Source organism: Aythya fuligula, chromosome Z, assembly GCF_009819795.1.
Source record: "Aythya fuligula isolate bAytFul2 chromosome Z, bAytFul2.pri, whole genome shotgun sequence".
NCBI classification, from domain to species: domain Eukaryota; kingdom Metazoa; phylum Chordata; class Aves; order Anseriformes; family Anatidae; genus Aythya; species Aythya fuligula.
The window spans coordinates 51137266-51160162 of NC_045593.1; the positions used below are offsets into that span (position 1 = coordinate 51137266).

The 22897-nt window shown below is 35.6% G+C and overlaps 1 protein-coding gene across 2 annotated transcripts in view; it reads right to left on the bottom strand.

Annotated features, from left to right (window-relative positions):
* Nucleotides 1-2906: 2906 nt before the first annotated feature.
* Nucleotides 2907-22897, bottom strand: part of SLC12A2 (solute carrier family 12 member 2) — a 62337-nt gene continuing 42346 nt past the window's right edge. Inside the window, exons 14-27 of one of the 2 annotated variants that reach the window (XM_032206502.1) lie at nucleotides 22679-22834; nucleotides 21501-21600; nucleotides 19545-19656; nucleotides 17553-17693; nucleotides 17221-17327; nucleotides 14472-14551; nucleotides 12983-13123; nucleotides 12262-12309; nucleotides 10605-10727; nucleotides 10321-10432; nucleotides 9788-9874; nucleotides 8208-8343; nucleotides 6698-6765; nucleotides 2907-5852 (exon numbers count right to left, since the gene is read on the bottom strand). In XM_032206502.1, the coding sequence (XP_032062393.1) occupies nucleotides 5717-5852; nucleotides 6698-6765; nucleotides 8208-8343; nucleotides 9788-9874; nucleotides 10321-10432; nucleotides 10605-10727; nucleotides 12262-12309; nucleotides 12983-13123; nucleotides 14472-14551; nucleotides 17221-17327; nucleotides 17553-17693; nucleotides 19545-19656; nucleotides 21501-21600; nucleotides 22679-22834 (1547 nt within the window). In that variant the 3' untranslated portion in view covers nucleotides 2907-5716. The remainder of the gene's footprint in view (nucleotides 5853-6697; nucleotides 6766-8207; nucleotides 8344-9787; nucleotides 9875-10320; nucleotides 10433-10604; nucleotides 10728-12261; nucleotides 12310-12982; nucleotides 13124-14471; nucleotides 14552-17220; nucleotides 17328-17552; nucleotides 17694-19544; nucleotides 19657-21500; nucleotides 21601-22678; nucleotides 22835-22897) is intronic. The other variant, XM_032206503.1, reaches the window with a different exon arrangement.

Below are 22897 nucleotides of genomic sequence, written 5' to 3' on the forward strand. Positions count from 1 at the left end.
TATATATATAATGCATAAGAGTCCTATTATGCTGACATGTGTGAAGTTTATTCAAAGCACTGAGTCATTTAGCCCATGAAACCATAGGAACAGGGCAAGAAGTAAGTATTTGATACTTCAGATTCTCGTTAACCAAAATACTAAAAGACAACAGTGCCACCTTGTGTTACTATTATAGTTTGAACGACTCACAAATTGCAGAGAAAATATTTTCTACCTCTTTCACTAAACCTCAGGTTTTACTAGTCAGATTTTGTCATTACTAATGTGGATGGAAACTGAAGGACTAGCGAGATGAGTTTTATAGACCCAACGCTTCCTGCCAGGCTTTGATTTGGCTCCAGATTTTCAGGTTCTGTTTGCACCAGCTCTCCAGGGGTTGGGAACATGGGGCCCTTCTTCCCTTACACATGGATGCCAGTGAGGCTAGACGCTGGTTAGTAGTATATTTTGCAAGATTTCACCAAGACACAGAAAAAATAATAAATAAATAAAACATATATATATATATACATTTGCATTACACACCACCATACCTTAGCAAACACCAGAGCACGTCACGAAATGACGACCTTAAGCTGATGACCTTAATACTTTTCCTGCACGTTATTGGTGTTGGATTGGCCACTTGTTTAACATCTGCAAAGCAAATGAGCAGAGCTGTCCCCAGCCGCTTGACTCAGGAAGTTCATCCAACCCACACAGGGTATAGCGCATTAGGGAACGTTTAGGCACTTTCTTCCTAACAAGTGTTTGCGTAAATCTAGGCTTCCCCCTTTCTGTGGCCGATTATAGCCCGCATTCCTGCCGTGAATGACCCCCCCGACCGCCTCAGTACCCAGGAGCTGATAAGGAGGAAATGTCGGCTAAACAGGGAGGGAAACGCGCAGAACGTGCTCCTAAGGTCCCAAGCCACCAGGGGAATTCGCCTGGCGAGCCAACACTCGCAGCTGCTCGCGGTGGCGCCGCGCTTACAGCGCCCCACACGGGGAGGGCTCCCCCACGCCCCGCTGACAGGGCTGCCACCACCCCCTTCACCACCCCCTTCACCACCCGCCCCCCACCCCGCCAGCGACGGTGTAACGGCCGCTGCGAGCTTCCCGCTTCCCGCAGCAGCCAATAAGAGGAGGAGGGGAGGCGGCCACAGCCAATAGGGGCGCGGGGTTGGCGGGAGGGGCGGGGCCAGGCTGAGGGCGGCTCGGGTGGGGGAAGGGGTGTTTCGGTGTTTCCAAGTTGAATCCCCCCCTCAGCCCGCGGGGGCGTTTGGTTACGCACCCTGCCAGGGACTGAAGTCCATGCTGCACCTACGATAGAGCACAGGGCATCATGGCTGAGCTGAGCTCAGGGCGTTTAAGGCTCGCGTTTTAACAGAAATGCGTTTTCAGGAGGCACACGCTGCTGCTTCAGCATTAAGTGATCTCCTCCAGAAGTTAACAAAGTGATTTCTACGAGCTTGTGTCTCCCAACACAGCCATCAGCTCATATCAAGCTAACCCCGTCTTAACTCTGAAAATCTCTTCGCTGCCCCTCTGTCAAGAGCAGTAAGAGATTTGATAATGCACTGCTAAGTTTTCTGAAATCCAAACCTGCTATTTTCACCCTGCACCGAAAGAAGTAAGGCAGTGCTAGGGAAGCACCATTCAACACCTACACAGCCACACAGACTTTAAGCCTGCAGCTGAAAGTAAAGCAGGTTTTAAGTACACAAAGGCAAGATTTACGGGATCCCAGAGAGGTTATATGAGAACTGTAACCAGACTGACTAAGGTGAAAAGAACCCTGCTTTCCCGTTCCACAACACAACAGCTAAGTGTGTAGTATGATCATTTATTTAATTTTTGTAGGCAAGTGATGAGAACAAGCTTGGCCTTTTTTTTTTTTTTTTTTTAAAAAAAAAAAAAAAAAAAAAGGTTGTAAACCATATGTGAAGTCACTTTATGAATTCAGCTAATGGTACTGATTATTTAGATCAACACGTTCTTCAGCACATGTAATCCAGAGAAGTCATCACATACCATATCCTGTAGCTCTTTTACCAACCAAAAGATAGGTTAGAGCCAACAGGATAGAAGTTTGCAGCATACTCTAAAGAAGAGTCCCTTTCCACTGGCCTCCAAAATCTCCCTCTCAGGGCCCACCTTTACATATATGGGAAAGATACTTAGGGGTTAATCTGTCTTTAATTTACTAATAATTTCAAATCACTAATTTTTAAATAACAGTTAACAGTCATCAAGCTGTACTAGGAAACACCAAAATTAATGAGCTTAAGAAGTTCTTTAGTGATTGTAAGTATTATCTTATATGAGAACACAACTTTACAATTTGTAATTTTGCTTTCAAGCTTACATTTCACAACTAGTTCCTAGCTGAATATATACAATGCAGTTAAATCCAAGCTTGTCTTGCTTACAAGTGGCTTTGGCACTGAATGTCAAAATTATTTTCCCAACCTACTTCCTCACATCCCAATGGATTAGACTCCCAATGTGAGTTAGACAGTCTTTCATAAGTTCCACATGTAATAGGAACAGATTTTCTGATACTACTATTCCAGTTTAAACATACTGCATATTGCTGATGGGTCCCCATTGTCTGTTCTGCTCTCTAAAATTTCACATAAAGTGTTGGTTGCATATGAAAAATAATCCTTCCAGCTAGTAGTGGCAACCATACCACCTGTGAATGAATATATATACATATTTGTTATACCTTTATTATACCTTATACCTATATTCCTCTTAGTAATAGTCCCATACCAATTCCACAATAACAGGTAAAATGTCAGATGTATACAATAAGCAGATCCGTGTATCAGGTAACATTTTCATAACTATTACTTGGTTAAATTATGAGCACAGTTCACTATCCTGCACCAATAAAAGTTTTTTTTTTAGACAAGACAGTTGTATTGAATTCACTTCCTTTTATTGCAGTGACATCCCCATGGTACAAAGTATTAACTGCAATAGTTACGTTAAAACATTAGAAAAGCATTTGTGTGTGACAGTTACAGTACAGTATCAAATATTACATCTTCAAACCAAGTGGGTCATTACCCACTAACGCTCAAATCTTTAAATTATTTTCAGTTATTTTTAAATATGTAATGTCAGAAAAGCATATAAAAAGAATGTATGTAAAAGTAAACCTAAATACAAATAGAGTGAGAAATAAATAATTGATTTTCACCAGCTATTGCTGACTTTCTAAACCCATACTAAGAAACCTAATCTATAGAAAGTATGAATTTTCATGTGTCAGTGATACTTCATTTTTCAAGTAATTAATGATTGGAACATAACTAAATTTGGCGTCAAAAATCAAAGCAGACGTCGGAATGACTGCCACTAACTGACATTTGTTGCTAAAAATTACTATTAACTGTTGAAGTTTTAGTGTAGCAAATAATCTGGAAACTTGACTTTGTGCCTAGTGTTAGTGGACTTTTGAGAGTGCATATGTGAAAAGCATCCTACATATTTCACAGACATTACCCTAACTATCCCCATATGCATATTTAGATATACTTTATATAATTTTATACACATATATGCATGTATACACACACTTCATTTGGTTTCTGTGTTACAGATCACAAGCAATGGTTTCCTGAATGGGCAAAAAAAAACCACATTTAAATAAGTGTACCTGTGCACTTTTTTTTTTTTTAAGATAGCAGCACTAAGTCCATGCCTTACTGTCCATCTGTTCAAAGTAATGTAACCCACAAAACAAGAAGAAACATGGCAATGATTCCATATTCACAATGTGACATCCATACTCCCCAACAACCATGGTAAAATCTGTAATAGACACAATGATTATTTTGATTTCCACCCCATCACTTGGGAGGAAGTAGCACTTTTACTGCAAACTGTCTTATGTTTATTTTAACAAGCTGGGTTCATGCTGGCATCAGTTATCTCACACTTAGCAGCAAAACATGCATGTTCTTGTTTTTTAAAGTGAAATGATTCAATAGACTAAATCCAATTGATAGAAACAAATGGAAAAAAAATTGCAGTTCAGCAAGAAATTGACAACAGCATATACTGCATTGTGTAGAGTATTTTTTTTTTTAAATCTTGAATCATAACTTGAAGGTCTACCTTGCCACATAATGACTAATTGCTTTGTCCTTCAGAAAGAAACCGGTACATTTCAATTTGATCTCATATTTAGTATAATACAACTTTTCTGTGCATCCTTAAATGAAAGTCACTGAAGCACTGGTAAACTGATCCAGTAGTATGTCCAATCCTAATATCAAAAGCTTGTGAAATGTTTTTAGGCAATCCTTTCTATCCAAAATATATAGGAATTTAAAAACAGTTCACATTTTACCTTTGTATAAAGGCTCAAGTGTAATTTCTTGTGTAGGTGTTCATAGTAGTAGACTAAATTATGAAGTTGTCAAAATACACAATGAAAGGGCATACAAGATTGGCAGTTTCTTGATTGAACATAGAAAATGTATAAAGTAGAATGTATGGAAAAAATCTAAACTGGCAGATGATCAAACCTGAGTATCTTTTAATAAGACTAAGTGTATTTTCTTACAACTTGAATGAATTGACTAAAAACATCTCCCCTGGTAACTAGTGGTCCTTTTAACCATTTGTTGAAAAATGCAAGAGAACCTTAGCTTTTGCTTTTTATATCAGATAGCAAGATTCCACATAGTGTTTACTGTTTTCTGTTAGATAGTATCACATTGCTCACATTATCCCCATTTAAGCCTTAAGTTGAGTTTTGTTTCAAACTAAGTTGTAAGTGACACCAAAATATTAATAGGCCAAGAACTGGGACAGGTTTTTTTCTTTCTTCCAATTCTTCAGGAGATAAATGGCCTTAGTCTGTTAAGATGAATTGCTTCTAACTACAGCTATAGATTTACACAGCATCCTTCACAAAGTCAGCTAACCTTAGCTGTGTATTTCAGACTAGTGCCAAGGAAGTACACAATGTCAAATTTGAGAAGAGGATCCTCTGACAATATAGTTTTATTTTAACTGTTTAGCTTTATTTTAATTGTTACAAAATTTGGTAGTACAGAGTCCTGACATCAGGAATTTGTCTTAGTTCAATTGACCTGCCTCAATTCTCACCTTTAAATCTAACAGATATAATAATAGTAACAAAAAAAAAAACAAAACTTTCTGACAATAGAAAACACCCAGTACTAAAAACTAATAGCTCAATGGAAGACTGAAAAGCAGCATTCATTTTTATTGTAATATGGAAGAGATTAAAAACCAAAGGAAGTCTGATCTAAAGTCTTAGTTGAAGGCAGATTTTGACACATTCTATAGAAATTTACAAAATAGGATGTATGTGGATGAGATTTGGTTAATTTCAGAAGGCACCTCAAGGCTAAAAGGCTTTTATAAATCTATAATCCTTTCATTGATTAAAAATAAAACACTTTTATTGCTGCTATTCAAATAGCAAACAAAAAACTTGTCTTGTTCTTCAGTCTAACAAGGAATCCTCCCCCATTAAGCAAGATAAAATTACAGAAAATATAGAATAAACTGAAGATGTCACAACTTTAGAAATACATTAACTTTCCTTGTGTGCTTTCAAGTCAGTGAAATAGTGAAAGAAGAGTCACTTTTTGCCTTTGTGATGTTAATAATCTATAGACAACCTCAGTCACTCTCCCCGGGCACTGAAGTACCATGTCATCATAGCTGTCCCCTGTGCAGTACTCTTAGGAATAGAAGGTAAGAACACTCTGATGATTCCCACGAACAAGGAGAATTGGTGGCAGATCTTTAGAAAGAGCTTCTAACCAGGCCATGTATAATGCACTAGAAACTGCACCTTTTCGTGCAACTGGCAAACTCCTAAAACACACACACAAAAAAAAAAAAAGAACAGTTAAACCTGTAACAAATACAAGTCATATCAAATGAAAGCAAAAGTATGATTCTGCAAAGAGATAGATATTAAGTCAAGTTTCCTAAGCTTTTTAGTTTTTGCTTTTTCCTCAGAACTTAGTTAATGAGTTAAGGAGCTTGTTATCTTAAGCACTACAGGATCTACTCACACCTCAGTTTTGGCTTCTCACCACCATCTAATTCAGGCAGGATTCTCCTCAATGAGACATACATGTATATTTAAAGACTCCTGAGGATTTTAAAATACTGCTTTTTCTTATGATACTAGGTTGGATGCAGTCTAATATTCTTAGTCTCTCTTTTTCTGAAGCATGTCATACTATTTTCTTTCAAAACAAGAACTACTGGAAGTCTGTTTTCCCTACTCAAACTTTGCTTGTGGTATCACTTCATAGAGCTCTGAAGCAGCATCCTCAAGGAAATCAGTGAAAAAAACACATTGTGTTCTGCTTGTTTATTCCAGAAGTAGTTCCATGGAAATCCATCATCAGACAACACTGCTACCGCTATCTACACAGATCATCTAGAAAAAAATTGAGATGAAGGGCTTGAGAAAGGTGGGGATAGTTGGCATGCAGGAGTAGAACCACTGTGAGAATCCCAAGCTGCACCAGGAATGTGGAGGTAATTATCTGAAGTAGCATATCAGAATGATCAGCTCTGAAAACCTCCTTGAGTATTTTTCCATACTTCAATGCCAAGCCAGTCTTTTTCCTAACCTGTACTTACACATATTTACAGTACACACAATTCTGCATCAATTAAGATAATAATAAAAGTAATTTACTTACATGACAATTATGTTAGCTGTACTTGAATGTTCTTTCAGCAACTCATTTAGCCTAATCTGGCGGTAAGTCTGTAATTAAAATGAAACTTGTTAGGAAGATCCTCTACAGAAACTGCAAAAAAATCATTTAATCAATGTAAGAACAGGTATAGTTAATTGGTGTTAGTCACGTCTGGAAAGCATGTGCTTGCCCCTCAGGTTGGCATCTTGCTTGCTTTCCTTAAGTATCTATGTTTCCAAAGCTAGGAGAAAAGAAAGCGGTAAGCCTAACGTGCGAATAAACCAAGTACCTTCTAAACTAAGTTTAAGATTGTTCTTCTAATGATACCATCCCTCTGCAGCTGCTGGAGGCAACCTCTCTTCAAGGTTCCCTTAGCTACCTATATCCTGTAAGCTCAGAGCAAGGTGGTGTTACTAAAGTGAAGCCCTTCTCCATAATGTATCTCCTTATTTAGTACTCCGTCCTTTCTTAACATCTTAAGCAGCTCCTCCCCTTCCTCCTACTGATGATTTTTCTTAGTTTGTATTCATATAGCCATTTTTAGTTCTTTTATGTCAGCTAACTTGCAGCTATTTTTTTTTATTTTTATCTATCTATTTATTTATTTATTTATTTACAATTCTGCTGTTCTCATGTCAGCAGAAGTCCTGCTAGCCTGCTGGATAGTGTTGGCAGAAACAAATCAGCTATCAGGAGACAAAAGAATACATCACTGCTATTATCTCATTGAAAAAGTGTTTTGAAGGTAAGGCATAAGGAACAGCAAGGCATCGTGCAGTTCATTAATTATAAAGTCTTTCCTCTAGTCCCTGCATAATATGGGGTTACAAGATCCTGCCCTCAGCTGCCAATCTGAACCTACATGTTAGTTATATCCCTGCTTTTTACACTTACAATGCAGTGACTCCTGCTACTTCTCTACTGCTAATCCCCACAGAGGTTGTAAAAATCCAGATAGGAATACAAGAAAAACGTGAAAGTGAAAAAAGTGAAGAACTTCAGATCACTGAAGCTTTAACCAGTCTTTTCTTTAGATACATGGGTGTATCTGTAGTATCCTGTTACAGGATGCTGCCTGAGTGCCCTCCACAGAAACACTGATGGAAGAATGAGGAATGCCTCTGATGTCTACAGTGCACAACCATTTGAGAAAAAAAATCAAACCTTTAACTGCTCCTTAACAACACAGTTAGGTGTGTGTTGGTTTTAAATAACGAAGCACCAAAGGGTAGTCTGGGCTCAACTAAACAAAACGTCAGGAAGAGCTTAGTGTTCTAAATGAACTGCTAAAACCTGTGGGATATCAGTTTAGAACCTGCAATGACAAAGAACAGAAACAGTTTGTTGTTTTTTCACTGTGCCCCCTTCCTCAGCTGTTTTTAGATGCTGTTTTCATAAAAGCTGTTATGAAAGAGGTAAAGCAAGAATCAGTTCGACAATATCACATGCACAAATACAGTAGAAAAAAAACTTTACAATGTTTAACATAACAAGCTAAGGAATACAGAACCTTTGTTTTATAAAGCTCAAGTTCATTATCTGTTATCCTCCATGGTTCATCCTCCTTCATTTTATCTGCAACTTCTTGTTCTTTATCATCTTCATGAAGTCTGAAGGGCTCTATCATTTCCTCAAAAGCTGCAATACTGGAACGATTAAATGAACAGACATATTAAAATACATTTAACACTGGTCTGTATGTCAGCAATGCCTTTCATTCTATTAGAAAGTAAATTTTAATACCACATAAAAATGAACAAACTATTTGCACACAGAATCAGCTGTGCATAGGCTATACAAAAAATAAAGGCAAACACTACAATGCGACATGCAATTAGTGACATCTGTTGAGTTTTTACTATTCACTGCAGAAGTTTTGCTAAATAATTTTACTGTAATTGTTCTAAAGCTGAAGATACTAGCTTAGAAAATGTATATTAACAATCACTAACAATAGCTTCTTCCTGATTAATTTTGAAATAGGAGTTTATATGTCACGCAGAGTAAAAAGCACTGGACTGCTTTATGCCCGATGGAATAAGCACTTTTGACACTTTTTCCTTTCATAAAGAATACAAGGTATTCACCATCTTCTGTAGTTGCTAATTATAGTTTATAAAGTTAAAAAAACTACTACTACTAAGTATATACTGTAATATCATTAAGTATAACACCTAAGCTTCCATGCAGTTATAGTAGTCACTCCCCCATGACCATTTTCAACCTGAGGTGTTCCTGTCCTCAGGTAAACTACCATGTTATAAGAGTCTTTACTGTGTTAGTTGACACAATGACTTCACCTTCATTACAAAACAAAAGCAAACTGCTACTTTTTGATAGAAAAAAACAAAGCATTAACAATATTCTATTGTACAGCACAGAAAATATTACAGATAAATCTTTTTTCTAGTTAATTTACAGCTATTGTTAACTCCAACTGGATTTCTTAAGCAGCTTTTGGATTTATTGTGGAAAATGTTTCCACTGAGACAACTAAAAATGCTCTCAGAAGAAATAATTTTCATTCACAGAGGTTATTCATGAGTTCTCTGAAATTCTACAGCCTCAACTTCTAATGCATAATTGAGAATTAAAATTAAGTTTATGCATTTCACAGCAGCAGACTCCGAAGAACAAAGACATCCAAAAGTATCAGAGTGCCAGAAGTACTCCACCAATTTTAGTTACTTGATATGTTGTATACAACTAGCATTTTTTAAAAATGGAAAATCAGTATCACATGTACAATCATAGATGTCAATGTGAATTTAAAACAAAAGGAAGAAAAATAGACCAGGCTATTTGAAGACAAGACGTCGTTACATATAAGCATCCATGTAAGACTAAGTCCATTTTCCTACCTGCCTGCATTTTTAAGTTTAAGGTTACAATCTAAGGGCAAGAGATTTAAAAATACATAAAAAGCAAAACTGTATATTCTTGAGTGTAAGAGTTTCTGCTTAGTTTATTTCCTTGATTTTCGTGAACATTTAACACCAAATGTTATTTCAACATAACTATTCTAATTCATGAAATAGATCAAGAGCTCAACTAACAAATGAGCTTTTTTGATTCTGTTTTGAGACTTACTTTTCTTTCTTTGGCTTAGTATTAATATCTCCAAGAACCATGATATCTGAGAAGTCTATCCGAAATTTGCTGAGTAGGGTAGCCATCCTGTAACAGAAAAGCAAACCTTTATGCATGTTCAGATTTGTAATTATTTAACAGGGTAAGCAGGTAAGAAAAATAGCTTAAAAAGGTAACTGAAGTGTTAAATTGTCTGAATAATATTATGCAAACCTGACTTACAGCTATAAATCAACAACACACTATTTTTTTTTTTCCAAAATAAAGTAAGAACTCTCCCTTAAAGCTCTCCCAAACAATATTTAAGAAGAGAAAACATTCGTTTCAGACAATGCTGCAGAAACAGTAGTTTAACTTGAGGTAACACATCCAACACAATCTGGTGGCAATGGAACTTTCTTGAAGAGCAAGAATAGAATATGGTTATATCTCCACCAAATAACAATTGAAAGAAGGCTACTCATAAGAGCAAGCCATCTACTGTTTAGCATGTTCTTCTAGCATTTAAATGAGAATTATAAAGGTAAACTTACGCTCTTCTATCATGATCAATCCTGTTTATTTTTCCACCAATGAACACTCTGATCTTACAGTCTTTCCATTTTTTCTTGGTTGTAATAAGATATGGAATCAACAGTGTCAAACCTGCATTTTAACCAGAATTTGAGAATGTATCAGAAAACACAGCGTCATATAAGGACTTTAACAGTATGAATTTGTAACCTATATATGAACTGACTGAAAAATAATTATTAGCAATTAATTCAAAATCACTTATTCTTCTGAACACATGCTTTAGAAGTATTAAGTATGTTACCTCCGTCGTCAAATAGCCACCAGACATCAATATTGTTTTTACCCTGTTTCTTCTGAAACTGGGTACTAGCATCGAGAAGTCTTTGGTCAGCCACATTTAAAGGAGAAGATGGACTCTTTGAATCTGGAAAGAAAGTGTGATGGCATTTCATTTTTAAAATGTTTTTCTTAGTAACCCCTAAATTCAAATGCATTGTAACTTACTTGATTATAACTTCTCCAAATTATAAAGTAATTAAAAAACAACATTAAAACTATTTTCCCCAGACTCCACTATTGATTAAGTGGATATCGATTGAGCTGTATTTATGGAGTCTACAAACTCCCTAAATTAATTTTAGTGGTTAAAGATTTAAGCCTCCAATTCATTTAGCACACGTTTGACAAACAAAGAGATTTGCAAGATTTTTATACACATTTGCCTGGACATTAACATTTTGTACATACTTCATAGCATTCAGTAATGCGCTGTTGCTACGTCTTGTAGATAAGTTTCAGGGAAATTCTTATCTTGATGCTAATGTAAAAGGAGATAGCACCTCCTAAGCACTGTTCTTTCTTCAAATCCATTTTACCTTTAAGTGCATGGATGAAAGAAGAGCTAATTCATCTTTTTACAAAAGATAGGATTCCTTAAGTTAGTTCCTTGCATATGCAAGGCTCTGAAGCACAGACTATTTTGTGCAATGAAGTTATTGGATTTGCTGAGAACAGTACAATATAAGCATTTTCAATGAGATTATACGTTTTATTTTATTTTTTTAATAATTACATAATTTATTTGTAACTCCTTTCCCTTAGTTAAAACCTGAATTTTAACAAGAACCAGAAGTTTGTTATTCATCTCAGTTTTTATTTTATTAGGAATTTTTAAACATAGAGTACATCTGTGACTGATTTGTATTAATATTCTACTTCACTGTAGAATATTAATTCTACAATTCTACAGTTAATTTTTTAATTCTACAATTAATTTATATTAATTAATATAAACACACTGGAACTTCTTCCAAACTGCCATCTTGTGGTTCAAGATGTAACACCACTTTTCATTACTGCTTATGTATGCTTATTTTCATAACAGCTTATGGCTTTTGAAATTATGAAGAAAACATGAAAAAAGTTAGAAGCATCTTTGGTAAAGCAAAAAAACTGTGCTTAACTCTCAAAAAAGTTTGAAATAAACCAATGAGTGAAAACTGTTTAATTCATCTCTGAAAATGCTGTTTATTTAAATTACTACTGCACGTTATTTCAGATGTTAATCTCACTGACTGGCTGTATTATTCTTTGCTTTGCAAGCTATTCAGCAATTCTGAACAGAGCAACAGCTATGGCTTTAGAATATTTCTGAACATACTGGTGGAGCTCTTCCACTACACCTAAATCAAGTAAGGACCCAAACAGATACATCCATATCTTAGACAGATGCGTGATCCCTTCTCAGTAGCAACTTCTTCTGGTAACTTCCAAAAGCTTTATTTTTCCACAACCTAATCCCTACAGATGAAGCACATTCCCAATCAAATATGAAAAAAATTAAGCTTGCGTGGTTGATATTTTTCTATCTCAAATGTATGTGTTGAAAGGAGTACAAAAGGAAAACTGAAATTAACAATGCAAAAGAATGATTTAACAAAAAGGTGGAAAATGCCTGCCTTTTTTCAACAGTGGTTGTGTTGAAGTCTTTCCATCCTCTTCCTCCTCTGGAAGATTTTTAAAGATACAAAATAAAAAGGTTAATTTCCTTTGTGATGAAAATACTACTAGTCTATAAAACAAACAAAAAGAAAATAAAGATGTAGAATGAAGTGAATTTTCATACAAAGAAAAACACAGAGTCCTGAGAGTTATGTCCCAAGAACTGATTTGTATTTTTTAAAAATAAATCATATTTCTCACTCAAATTCTTAATTTAAGGTTTTATTTTAAAGAGAAGAAAGTTGGTTATTGTCATATGTCAAAGAATCCTGAATGATTTGCATGTCTGTTAACATGCATATAATAAAATGTTCTAGTCTGAGGTAAAAAGCACCTTCATTAAGTTAGCAGCTTTAAAAATCATGCAATCCACAGCTGTGTGGCCTGATTCTCAAGCAGTTTTTAATGGCACTCAATCTCATTAACAAAAAGTGTATTGTAGATCATAATCCACCACCTGTTTTTATTTAGGTCATGAAGATTTATTTTACATCCAGTAGTCTCTAAAGCAATATATGAGTTATTAGGTATCAACAGCTAGAAAAGCATGACATGCTTCTCTGTTCCACAAACACAACAAAAACCTTTTTAATTCCTTGGGAGGATGAAAGGGACTGAAGAAGGAACAAGGCAGAAAAAGAGTAAGAACTCAAATTTCACTGCTAACTAGGAAGTTACCTTTACGTAGAGCAGGAGTTCTCTCACTAGATGATGGAACAAAAGCTATTGAAGTGTCTGTCTCAGCCTTCTTGCTATAATCCACTTTTATTATGACATCCTTGGAACATGGAGATTTTTCTTGGGATGATAGTAACTCTTCTTTGGGAAAGCAAAGAACCACATTATAAATTACTTATTTGTCCCAAATGGAGTAAGACAGAGGCATGTGACTACTGAGGTGGTTTGCAGTTGGTTAAACTGCACTGCAACTAGTATGCTGTTATAAGCAAAAAAACAGCAAAATAATATATACAAACTGTTTCAAAGTACAAAGAGGCATCTCTTCTGAACAGAGCTTTATTTTCCTGTTACTTCCTTCACAGATTTTGAGTTTTAATTGCATTACCACAGGCTAAACTTAAAACAGAGCTAACTAATATCAATTCCCTGGTGGGAATGACAATCATCATGCTTGCACTAATTACCATTATAATAATTGATTTTTTACATTTTTTTTTCCAAAGTGTAGAACTGTGAAGACACAGTACATCTAGCATAATAAGATTTGAAAATAGGAGCTAAATAGTTCCTATTAGCTAGAATTATTTCACAAGGTAGCAAACATTTCCTTCCTTTGAAGGAAACCAAAAGCCTCTTACAAAAAAAGAAGATTTTAGAAGCAAAAACACTAAGTACATGAGACAACTGATGATGCCGGAGTATTATCACCAATCACAGAAGACCAAACAGTATGAATCTAATGTCAAGATGCCTTAAGTTTGAAACGTGTAGTAAAGGTATTGCATTTTCTACTGTTAGATTGTGTTACACTACTTATAACATCTGACATCAAGATCTTCTTTTTATTACAACCATAAAGGAAAAAAATGGTGAATTATTTTCCACACAAAAGGAGAAGATTGTAAACTAACTCCAAGTAAAGGATGAGCTTTACACAAAGACCAGAAAGTCTCACAGCTTTTTTCCAGGATTGGCTTCAACAGAGCTACTCGATAGCTGCCAGAGCTGAAGCAACCTAGGAGTTGACGGATATCAGTGAACACAAAGACGTTCCTGGTGCAACTCCAAACTAATGGCTGACTACTGTTGAGGTCTCCAAACTACATTGGGGTAGGAGGGAAGAAGGGAACACCTTACACCTGACCCAGAGTATCTGATCATACAACTCAAGTTGCCTTGATGCCAATTTGGTAGCCTCTTTGTTTCAGTAAAATAGTAAATCTTTGGGAAGCAACAGCTTACAAATACAGATAGTTGAAATGCACAGAAAAACAAGTTCTGTTGTTAAACATGTGTTATTTTTATTACATATTTCAGGCTTACTCATTTCAATGATTTTTATTCTGTGAAGAATAGTTTATTTTTTTTGCTTTTTTGCATTTTTCCATTTATTTTTTTTCTAAATAATTTATCTTAATTAGTGTCTTCATGAAATAGTATTAAAAGGGAAAAAAATACTTATAAGCTAAAGAAAACAATATCTTACCTTGTCCCTGAAGGTGGGAAATGTCCAAGCCCTCCTTCAGGCGAATGACAACCACACCATACTGAATGTCAAAGGCATCACTAAACAAAACAAAGCAAACATTTTAGAACCTCTTCCTTCCCAAAAGATCTACTTTACACACCCTCTGTGAACAGATTTAGTTGTTTATATGTTGCCATTTAAGCTCTCATATCACACATTTATGTAATAATTTAAGTTGCAGTTCCAAACCACCAACTGCAGGTCAACACCTTATCTTGAAAAGCAGCACATTAAGTATTTCTATTTCCTTTTCCTCTCTCCCTTACATAAAACAGTGATTAAATAAAAGTAAACCACTGTGCATTAAATAAAAAAATAGAGATCAACTGAGATTTGCAGAGTTGGCAAGATACATTGGGAACTATAAATGTTGATGTCAGGAGAGACATCAGATTTCTTTTGAGATCTCCTTCATCTGAGAGTTATGAATTTCCAGGACATCTGGGTATTAAAGGAAGCCATAAAGTTTTAAGTCATAATCAAAATAGTTATAAGTTTGCTATCACGTGCTTATTTTGATTATATCTAGAGGGGAAAGAATTTGCTCCTTTAAAAAAGAAACTAAAAGAAAAAACTTCATGATTGTAGAAACAAGCAAAAGGACTGAATAAAACCCTGGATTAAAGTCTGAGTAAAACAAAGGACAAAGAAATCCCCAAAATATGAAAAAAATATAAACTTAATCTACCCTTTTATGATATTGTTTACATTAGATATTCAGAAGAAATTCTTTACTCTGGGGGTGACGAGGCACTGGAGCAGCTTGCCCAGAGAAGCTGTGGATGCCCCATTCCTGAAGTATCCTGAAGAATCACCATTCTGTGATACAGTTTGCATTAGTCGTATAAATAAAGTCTTATAAAGAAAAATCAGTCTTAAAAATACTTCTGAAATAGTTGCTGTAATGAAAACTCCACATTATTCACATGGACAGAAATTCCACAAGATTTCACTGATTGAATGCTTTTCATCAAGTCTTACTGATTTTAAAGAGAACTGTTCAAAGTATCAACATTTTATTGTTATGGTTGTGGCTTGGATAGATCTAGTTTTCTTTGTAGAGGCTCAGATGATCCCATGTTTTGGAATTTTAATGAAGATAGTGCTGATTACACACCAATGTTTTTAGTTGTTGCAGAAAAGTGCTTACACAGAGCGAAGGACTTCTCAGCTCCTCATGCCACCCTGACAGCAAGGAGGCAGGGGGTTCACAAGATGAAGCTGGGACACAGACAGAACAGCTGACACAAATTGGTAAAAGGGGTGTCCCTATACCACATGTTGCCATGCTCAGCAATAAAAGCTGAGGTAAGGGAGGAATGGAGTGATGACGCTTTTCTTCCCAAGAAACCATTATGCATGATGAGCCCTACTTTGGTGGAAGTAGCCGAACACCTGCCTGCTGATGGGAAGCAGTGAATGAATTCCTTGTTTTGCTTTGCTTGCAACTGCAGCTTTTACCTTACCTAGTAAACTGTCTTCATCTCAAGCCATGAGTTCTTGCACTTTCACCTGATTGCTCCCCATCCTGACAGGACTAAACCACAAGTGGTCATATTGCTTTTAAAGAAAAGTTTTCAAAATATCAACATATTTTATAATAAATATAAAAACAACAGACTGGTGGAAGTTTTGTCCATTAGGGGACATTTTAAATTCATTACTTAAATTTGTTAGGTCATTACATATTAAGTATATTTCTATTGTGAACTTTAGCAACATTTAATTTCCCAGGAAATTTCTGAAAATATGCTTGAAATACAGTGTTTACTTCCTAAGGTATGGGATGTGGAAAACCACACTTTGTAGGTCCTGAGAGTTCTTCTAGTACAAGCCATTCCAAATGAAATTAGGAAAAAAATAAAAAGAACTAACCAACACGATGCCTTATTTTTTCATTGCATTTGGTTCTCCTGCTTTTCTCTTAAGTAACTGGGAGAACATGTGTTTGTGCGTGTGTGTATTTCCTTTTCTTATCTTTGCCTGTAACCCCCTTCCCAACTTTCTTTTTTAGGCATAGTAAATTATAAATGTAAAGCACTGATAGAACAAGTTAAACAGCATATAAAGAAAACAAAAAAAAAAGTCTCTATATAAGTGAGAAAAGCTAGTTCTATTTTTCTTAAATTTTAACAGCGCAAGTCATTGTATTATGTTTTTCAGCCAGAACTGGACTGACGTTCAGCACTGGCAAAGTAAACTGGAGACTTCCTTTCCCATGTACTTTTTTTGCTTCTTTATTAACTTTGAGTGTCATGCATCTCTAAAAAAATACTTCACTTACATTAGGGCAAGACTTAATGAAGACAGAGCTTCAGCATAGAAGTTCATTTTGTCTGAAAAGCGTAGAGTGAAAGTAAAGGAAAAAACTCTGCTTTCAATATAAAATAGTTTAATAAATTCAGCAGACATGTAAGGTACTAATTCCCTTTCTAAAGGGAATTTCCCTTTCTTAAATTTCAGACCATTGCCACAACTTCTACATGCAGAAAGTGGCTATATAGAAATCTAATCTGCTTAAGCTATCAAGAGTTGCTTATTAATTTCTGTATCAGGAAAAAGTATATCTACAATATGGAAAATCTTGATCAACCTGACAGAGACAAGAGCTTATGCAACAAAGACCTAATTGAGATAAAAGTTTTCACTTATTACCAAGTGTACTGAAGCGGCACACAAATGGTACACATCCACATCTTCTACTTACTGGAATAAATTGATGTAGGTTTCAACATCTCTCATATCACCTTGCCTCCAGTTTTTCTTAAACCCAACAACAAGGGTGTTGGGTCTCATTCTCCCCAGACCAGCAGCCTAAGAAGAACATAAAATGTTTGTCTTTTTTTAAAAAAAGAAAAACTAAAACACCCAACATATTACTGAAATAAACTGTTGTTGTTTTTTTTTCCAATCAGAAAACAAAGTCTTAAGGTAACTTCACATAATGAAATATGCCAGCATGCAAAATACCAAAACATTTCCACTTCTGACATTCAACATCACTGCTTTCATTAAGAAAAACAAAAGGGAGAGACGTACCTGCATTAAGTACTGTCCTCCATCTCTCAAGTCCTCTGCATGTACTGGTGCATAGAAGGCCTTCATCTTGTTTTTAATTAGCCATCGTTGATATTTGGCCAAATCGGTGGACAGCTCTTTCATGGCTTGCCTCCGAGGACCCTTTCAACACAAGGAAATATGGAGGAAAGTGAGTAAAAATTATGAGCATTGAGTAGTTAACACCCTGTTTATTTTTCTGCCAGCTACCTTAGCAATTATGCGTGCATCCCTCCAGGGTCCATATACTTAATGTCCAGTTTGCTCAGGTTTTCCCTACACTTTTAGATTATCACAAGGGAAGTGTGATAATCTACTAGTTTCTGCTGGGATTGTTGACAGTAACTTATTTCTCATTCTTGAGAGGCTAATTATGTCTCCATGCATTTGCTTATGATAAATTCCAGCCTTCTTAGTAAGTTATCTAAAATAGAACCACAATTCTGTCTGTGATGGTAAGAAATGTGTTGCTGTCAAAGTCACCTTCTCTTTAAATATGTTTTTTTTACTTCCTGTACCAGGATGAATCATTATGTTCCTCCAAGATATCCAAATGTTGAAATTAAAAGGTTCTCAAGACCAAGGTGACCAATATTTGCTTATTTAAAAACATGTTCTGTTGACTGCACTAACTCAGTTTCCTCTCTTCCATTCATCAGATCAGAATGAAGTCTTATTCAGCAAATACGGTAAATCTAAGCATATAAAAATATGAAGCTTGATTAAGCTTAAAGTTACACTTGCTTAAATGATGTTAGTGATGCATCAGAAAAAGTCTGGTGTTAAAATGTCTATCAACAGCTACATAATCCAAATATACTAAAGTATATTTAGTAATGTTTACCAATGATGCAACAGCTACTCTGTAGTTAACTGCAGTTTTGTTACAGGTCATAGTATAACAGCCACCTTGTATTAGTTAAGACAACTCCTGACAATGCAATTTTGAAAAATGAAGCTTGCTTCCTTCCCTCCCCGCCCCCCCCACCCCAAAATCCTTTCTGGCCTTCTGTAGAAGATACCATACACGTTCTGTTCTTCTGCTTACAAGGGACCTTTTTTTTTTTTTTTTTCCTCCTGTTGTTTGTTTTCAAGTAGTAAGAACTGCTGAATTTACATCCTTACAGAACAACCCCTCACTCCCTACCCAGAATCATCATACCCTGATGGAAATGAAGAAAAGCTAGTGAAATACTCAGGGCTGGTCAGAAACAGCAAAAAGGGAGGAAACAACTGTTCACACTGCTGTTTCATCTCAACAATGAAACCATTTAGATAACTGAAGGGATAAAAAAAACCTAGCTGAAAGGTAAAAGCGATTTTAAACTACTGGCTAAATTGATACTGAATTTACTGCTCAATAAGATTTTAGAACACTCTCTGTAAGGAGTATCTACACAGGAATCAGTTTCCCTGTTTCACAGGAGCACCAGAAAGAAACCTAGCCATACACTGTCATTTTGACAAACCACTCTGTCCAAAGCATGACAGAGTACGTAAAACTGAATGAGAAAAGGACAGAAAGAGACCCAGATTGTAATTCAGTATTCCCTTTGCTCCTACAGAGCTTCCTAAGTATTTAGGAGTCAACTGATTAAAGATACAATTAAAGACACTGCAAACTTTTTGCAAACTCTCCCCCTCTACCACCACATATCCTACAGCAAAACTGTCAGCGCAAGACTTCCCTTTAACTACAAGTTGCTGATGCAAAGCATGCCACATTGAAAGTTATGGCAGATAACATAACTTTCAAAGCTTCCCTAATGTGGCAGCACAGCTAACTGGGAATGGGGATGAGCCCTACATGAGTATATCCTCCTAGTAAGTCTCTCTTTTTTGTACATCTCAGGATACTAATAGCTTTCATTTAAAATGAAAGACAGATCTGTTGAAATAAAAAAAAAAAAAAAAAGAAAAGAAAAAAGAAAGGCCACAGTAAGGTAACTTTAAAGTTAGATAGAATACACTTACCATATGTACATGACCACAGATCATCAAGCCCACATTTTTGGTGAAAGCATGGACAAGGTGAAGCAAAGCTGGACGTGCATTTGGAGCACCTGTCATAATTAAGCACTGAGGCCTACAATTGTGAATACAGTTAGGGGGAAGTTAAAATTCATTTTATCTAAAGGCTTAGTTAATTGAAAAGTTTCTTCTAAATATTGGTCCTAAGAACACAGTCCTTACTGGTAATGTTGTAAGTTCATCTTTTCTTCATTTAAATCTTTTAAAAACAGACGTTTGACAACTGTCATCAGACCTATGATTAACTGGTTCCAGAAGTAATAATCCCACTCAATGTGAAAATGTACATATTTAAGGTGATCAGAAATTGATTTTAGATAAGACTAAGTCAGGGGGATGAATTTCTCCCCCCATTTGTCAGCCACATTCTTAGATCTTCTAGCTTAGATTATTTTATGTCACCCAAGAAAACTGGAATCATGCAATTTTTTTAATCATTCAAAAGGCAAAGCCAAACAAATGCAGGTAAAGCTATTCTAGCCATTCTTTCTAAAAAGCCTTAAAGTATTAAGTATCCAAGTATTAAGTATCTTGTTCATTTCAGAAGATAATTTTTTAGATCATAAGAATCACTGAAAGTTATCTGTCTCTATCTCCTCAATCTCTCCAGACTTTTTTTTTTTATACACTAAACTACTTAGTTTTACAATGTCTTTCTAAAATCCATAACACTTTTTGTCATAGGCTAGAAGCCAGTATCAGGCCAAAAATACAACTGCTAAAGCTACTCTGCTTAAAACTGACAAGAAGATCCATACCCCCTTTGCAAAACAATTATTGAAGTTTACAACTCAAAAAGCTACATATTAGCTTCTCAAACAAAAGAGCTGAAGTACTTCTAATGCAATCTGAAATGCATACTGATCAGCAGAGCATTCACTTAACTGCACTTACTCTGTCAACACAAAGTTACATTTAGTAAGAATTTTCTTATGTCTGTTTCTTCATCTAAATTTGCTATCCAAAATGGACTTGCAGCTGACAGAAGTTTCAGCAGAGAGTTCAAAATTGACTACAATAAAATATTGTAAATTACTTATGCCAGCCTTCAGATTTGCATTAGGATTAATAATTGCTGCTCTTGATAGCTAACCAACCAATGAGTTTCTGAAGTCACTGTTTCTTTCCTGGTAAAAATGCAACTCAATGTAATACAGTGTAGATAATAATAAATTGTAACGTCATGTAGGTCTTAGGATTTCAGATAAGCTGTTTCATAATTAGACTGAGTTTTGTAATTGGATTTTGAGGAAATAGTTTCAGTCACAGCATTTTATAAATTTATCTCTTGAAGCATATTTCATCTAGAATAGCCTACTCCAGAAAAGCAGCATGGATACTGTAGGATTGAAATATTGCCTACTTCAGTAGGACCATCCTAGGCAGCCATGCTAGATAACAAAAAATCAGTTCTCTCCTTTCAGCTATGTGAAACACTCATGTAGTCCATTTACCATTATAATGATAATGACCAAATGTTTAATGTGAAACAGCCTGTGCTGATGACATCCACAGTATACACATTTCAGGGATATTAGCTTAAACCAGTTTTAGCCTTATGTGGACCAAATGCTGGTTAGCAGTTTGGAGGTCATCTTTCAGTCCAGTTTCATCAGAAATTAATACAATTAGCAGTTTTTTCTGCCAGCCACAAAAACCATGATGCATGAATGACAATAAATAGGCATCATCCATCAACTTACTTCTGAATTGCTCTCTTAATCTGAAATAAAAAGCTAGTCTAGTTACATCCACAGGATGTCCATAATAGTGAAATTCAAAGCTGTTAAAAGCCACAGGAGGTAAACAGCCAATTTAATGAAAACTATGACAATAAACACTGAGTCTATCCTACTGACTACACAGTAGAATTTTTTGTCTTTGATATTAAGACAGTACCTGAAGTTTTTCACATGATCTTCCACTCCTGATAGACGAATAGAATGCTGTAGTGCATTCAAGTAAGTTAAAGCTTGTGTTGATGATCCCCAGTTCACATCTGTGAAATGTGAAGTTTCAATATCTTAGTTGTTCAACACAGAACTACATGATCACAAAACAGTTGATGCCAACTCAAAACACACAAGATTTAAACTCCATCTCAGTACATTCTACACGATTCTAGTCAACAAACCCTACAATTAAATAGACAATTCCACTTGAAGATAAGACCTCTGTAGAAGTTTTAGCAAATGAGAGTTCATTTTACAATTAGGAAGAAAAAAATGATTTTTCCCCAGCATTATCAAGATTGAATTCAAAGTTCAAAAGTAACACTTAAGGAGAAAATATGATTAGTTAATTTACATCACAGAAAAGGAAAAATTCACCTCAAAATATTTCCTAACCAAAGTCAAATACTTTTAGTGAATAACTAGTGCAATAAAGACAAGGAAATTACCTAGATTAAGTAGTTCCTTATGAAAAATAAATCTAAAAGGAAACAAGAGTTTCAGTATTCTCTCTATTTGTTTCCATTTACTGCTGATAGCTACAATGAACTTGTCTTCCAAGTACTTAATCTTCATGGCCCAAGATTTAGGATTTTCCTTATTGTCAACTACAGGAACTCTTTGTGGCTCAGTTCTGCTCCATCTTTTATTTAAGATCATACAGTATTCTTAGTGGAAGGAAGAGTGTGTAAATTGTTGTTCAAAGATAAAAGAATGGTTTACTGAAAAAACAAATACTACTCAAATGCTTTTTCAAACCAGAAAGATAAAGTATTCCCTTTCACTTCCTGACAAAACATGCTTTCGTGGTGCCTTCATCACTGTAATCCATTTGTATCTCTTCCTTTCATCTTTTTTTTCAAATGTTTATGTTTAACAGCAACCATATTTGATTGAGAGGCATGTTGTGGAAGGGTGGGGGAAAGAACAACAGCAGTGAATGAATATATAGGTGTAATTATATTTCACTACAAATGAAAAGCTTGAAACAGAAGTTTGAACTAATCAACATCAAGGTTTTGTCCTGTCCATCGATCCATTCTGCCACCCTCCCTGTCCCCAAAGGTCACACTTCTTCCTTCTGCCTCTTCCTCCCACCAGAACCAAAAGCAGCCCCATACATACCTGGCTTCTTGTACGTGACATAAATGTAGAGTCCAAGGACTATGACATATGTCAGAAGTGCTGCCCACCAATTAATGACAAACATCACAATGCAGCAGAGAATAGCTCCAACGAGAGAAATCCACATATTGTAGTATTTGAAAGCAGGGCGCCAACCTAGTCAAAATGTAGTTTGGAGGACAGGGAAGGTAAGAGTGGAAAATAATTTAATCTTCAAGA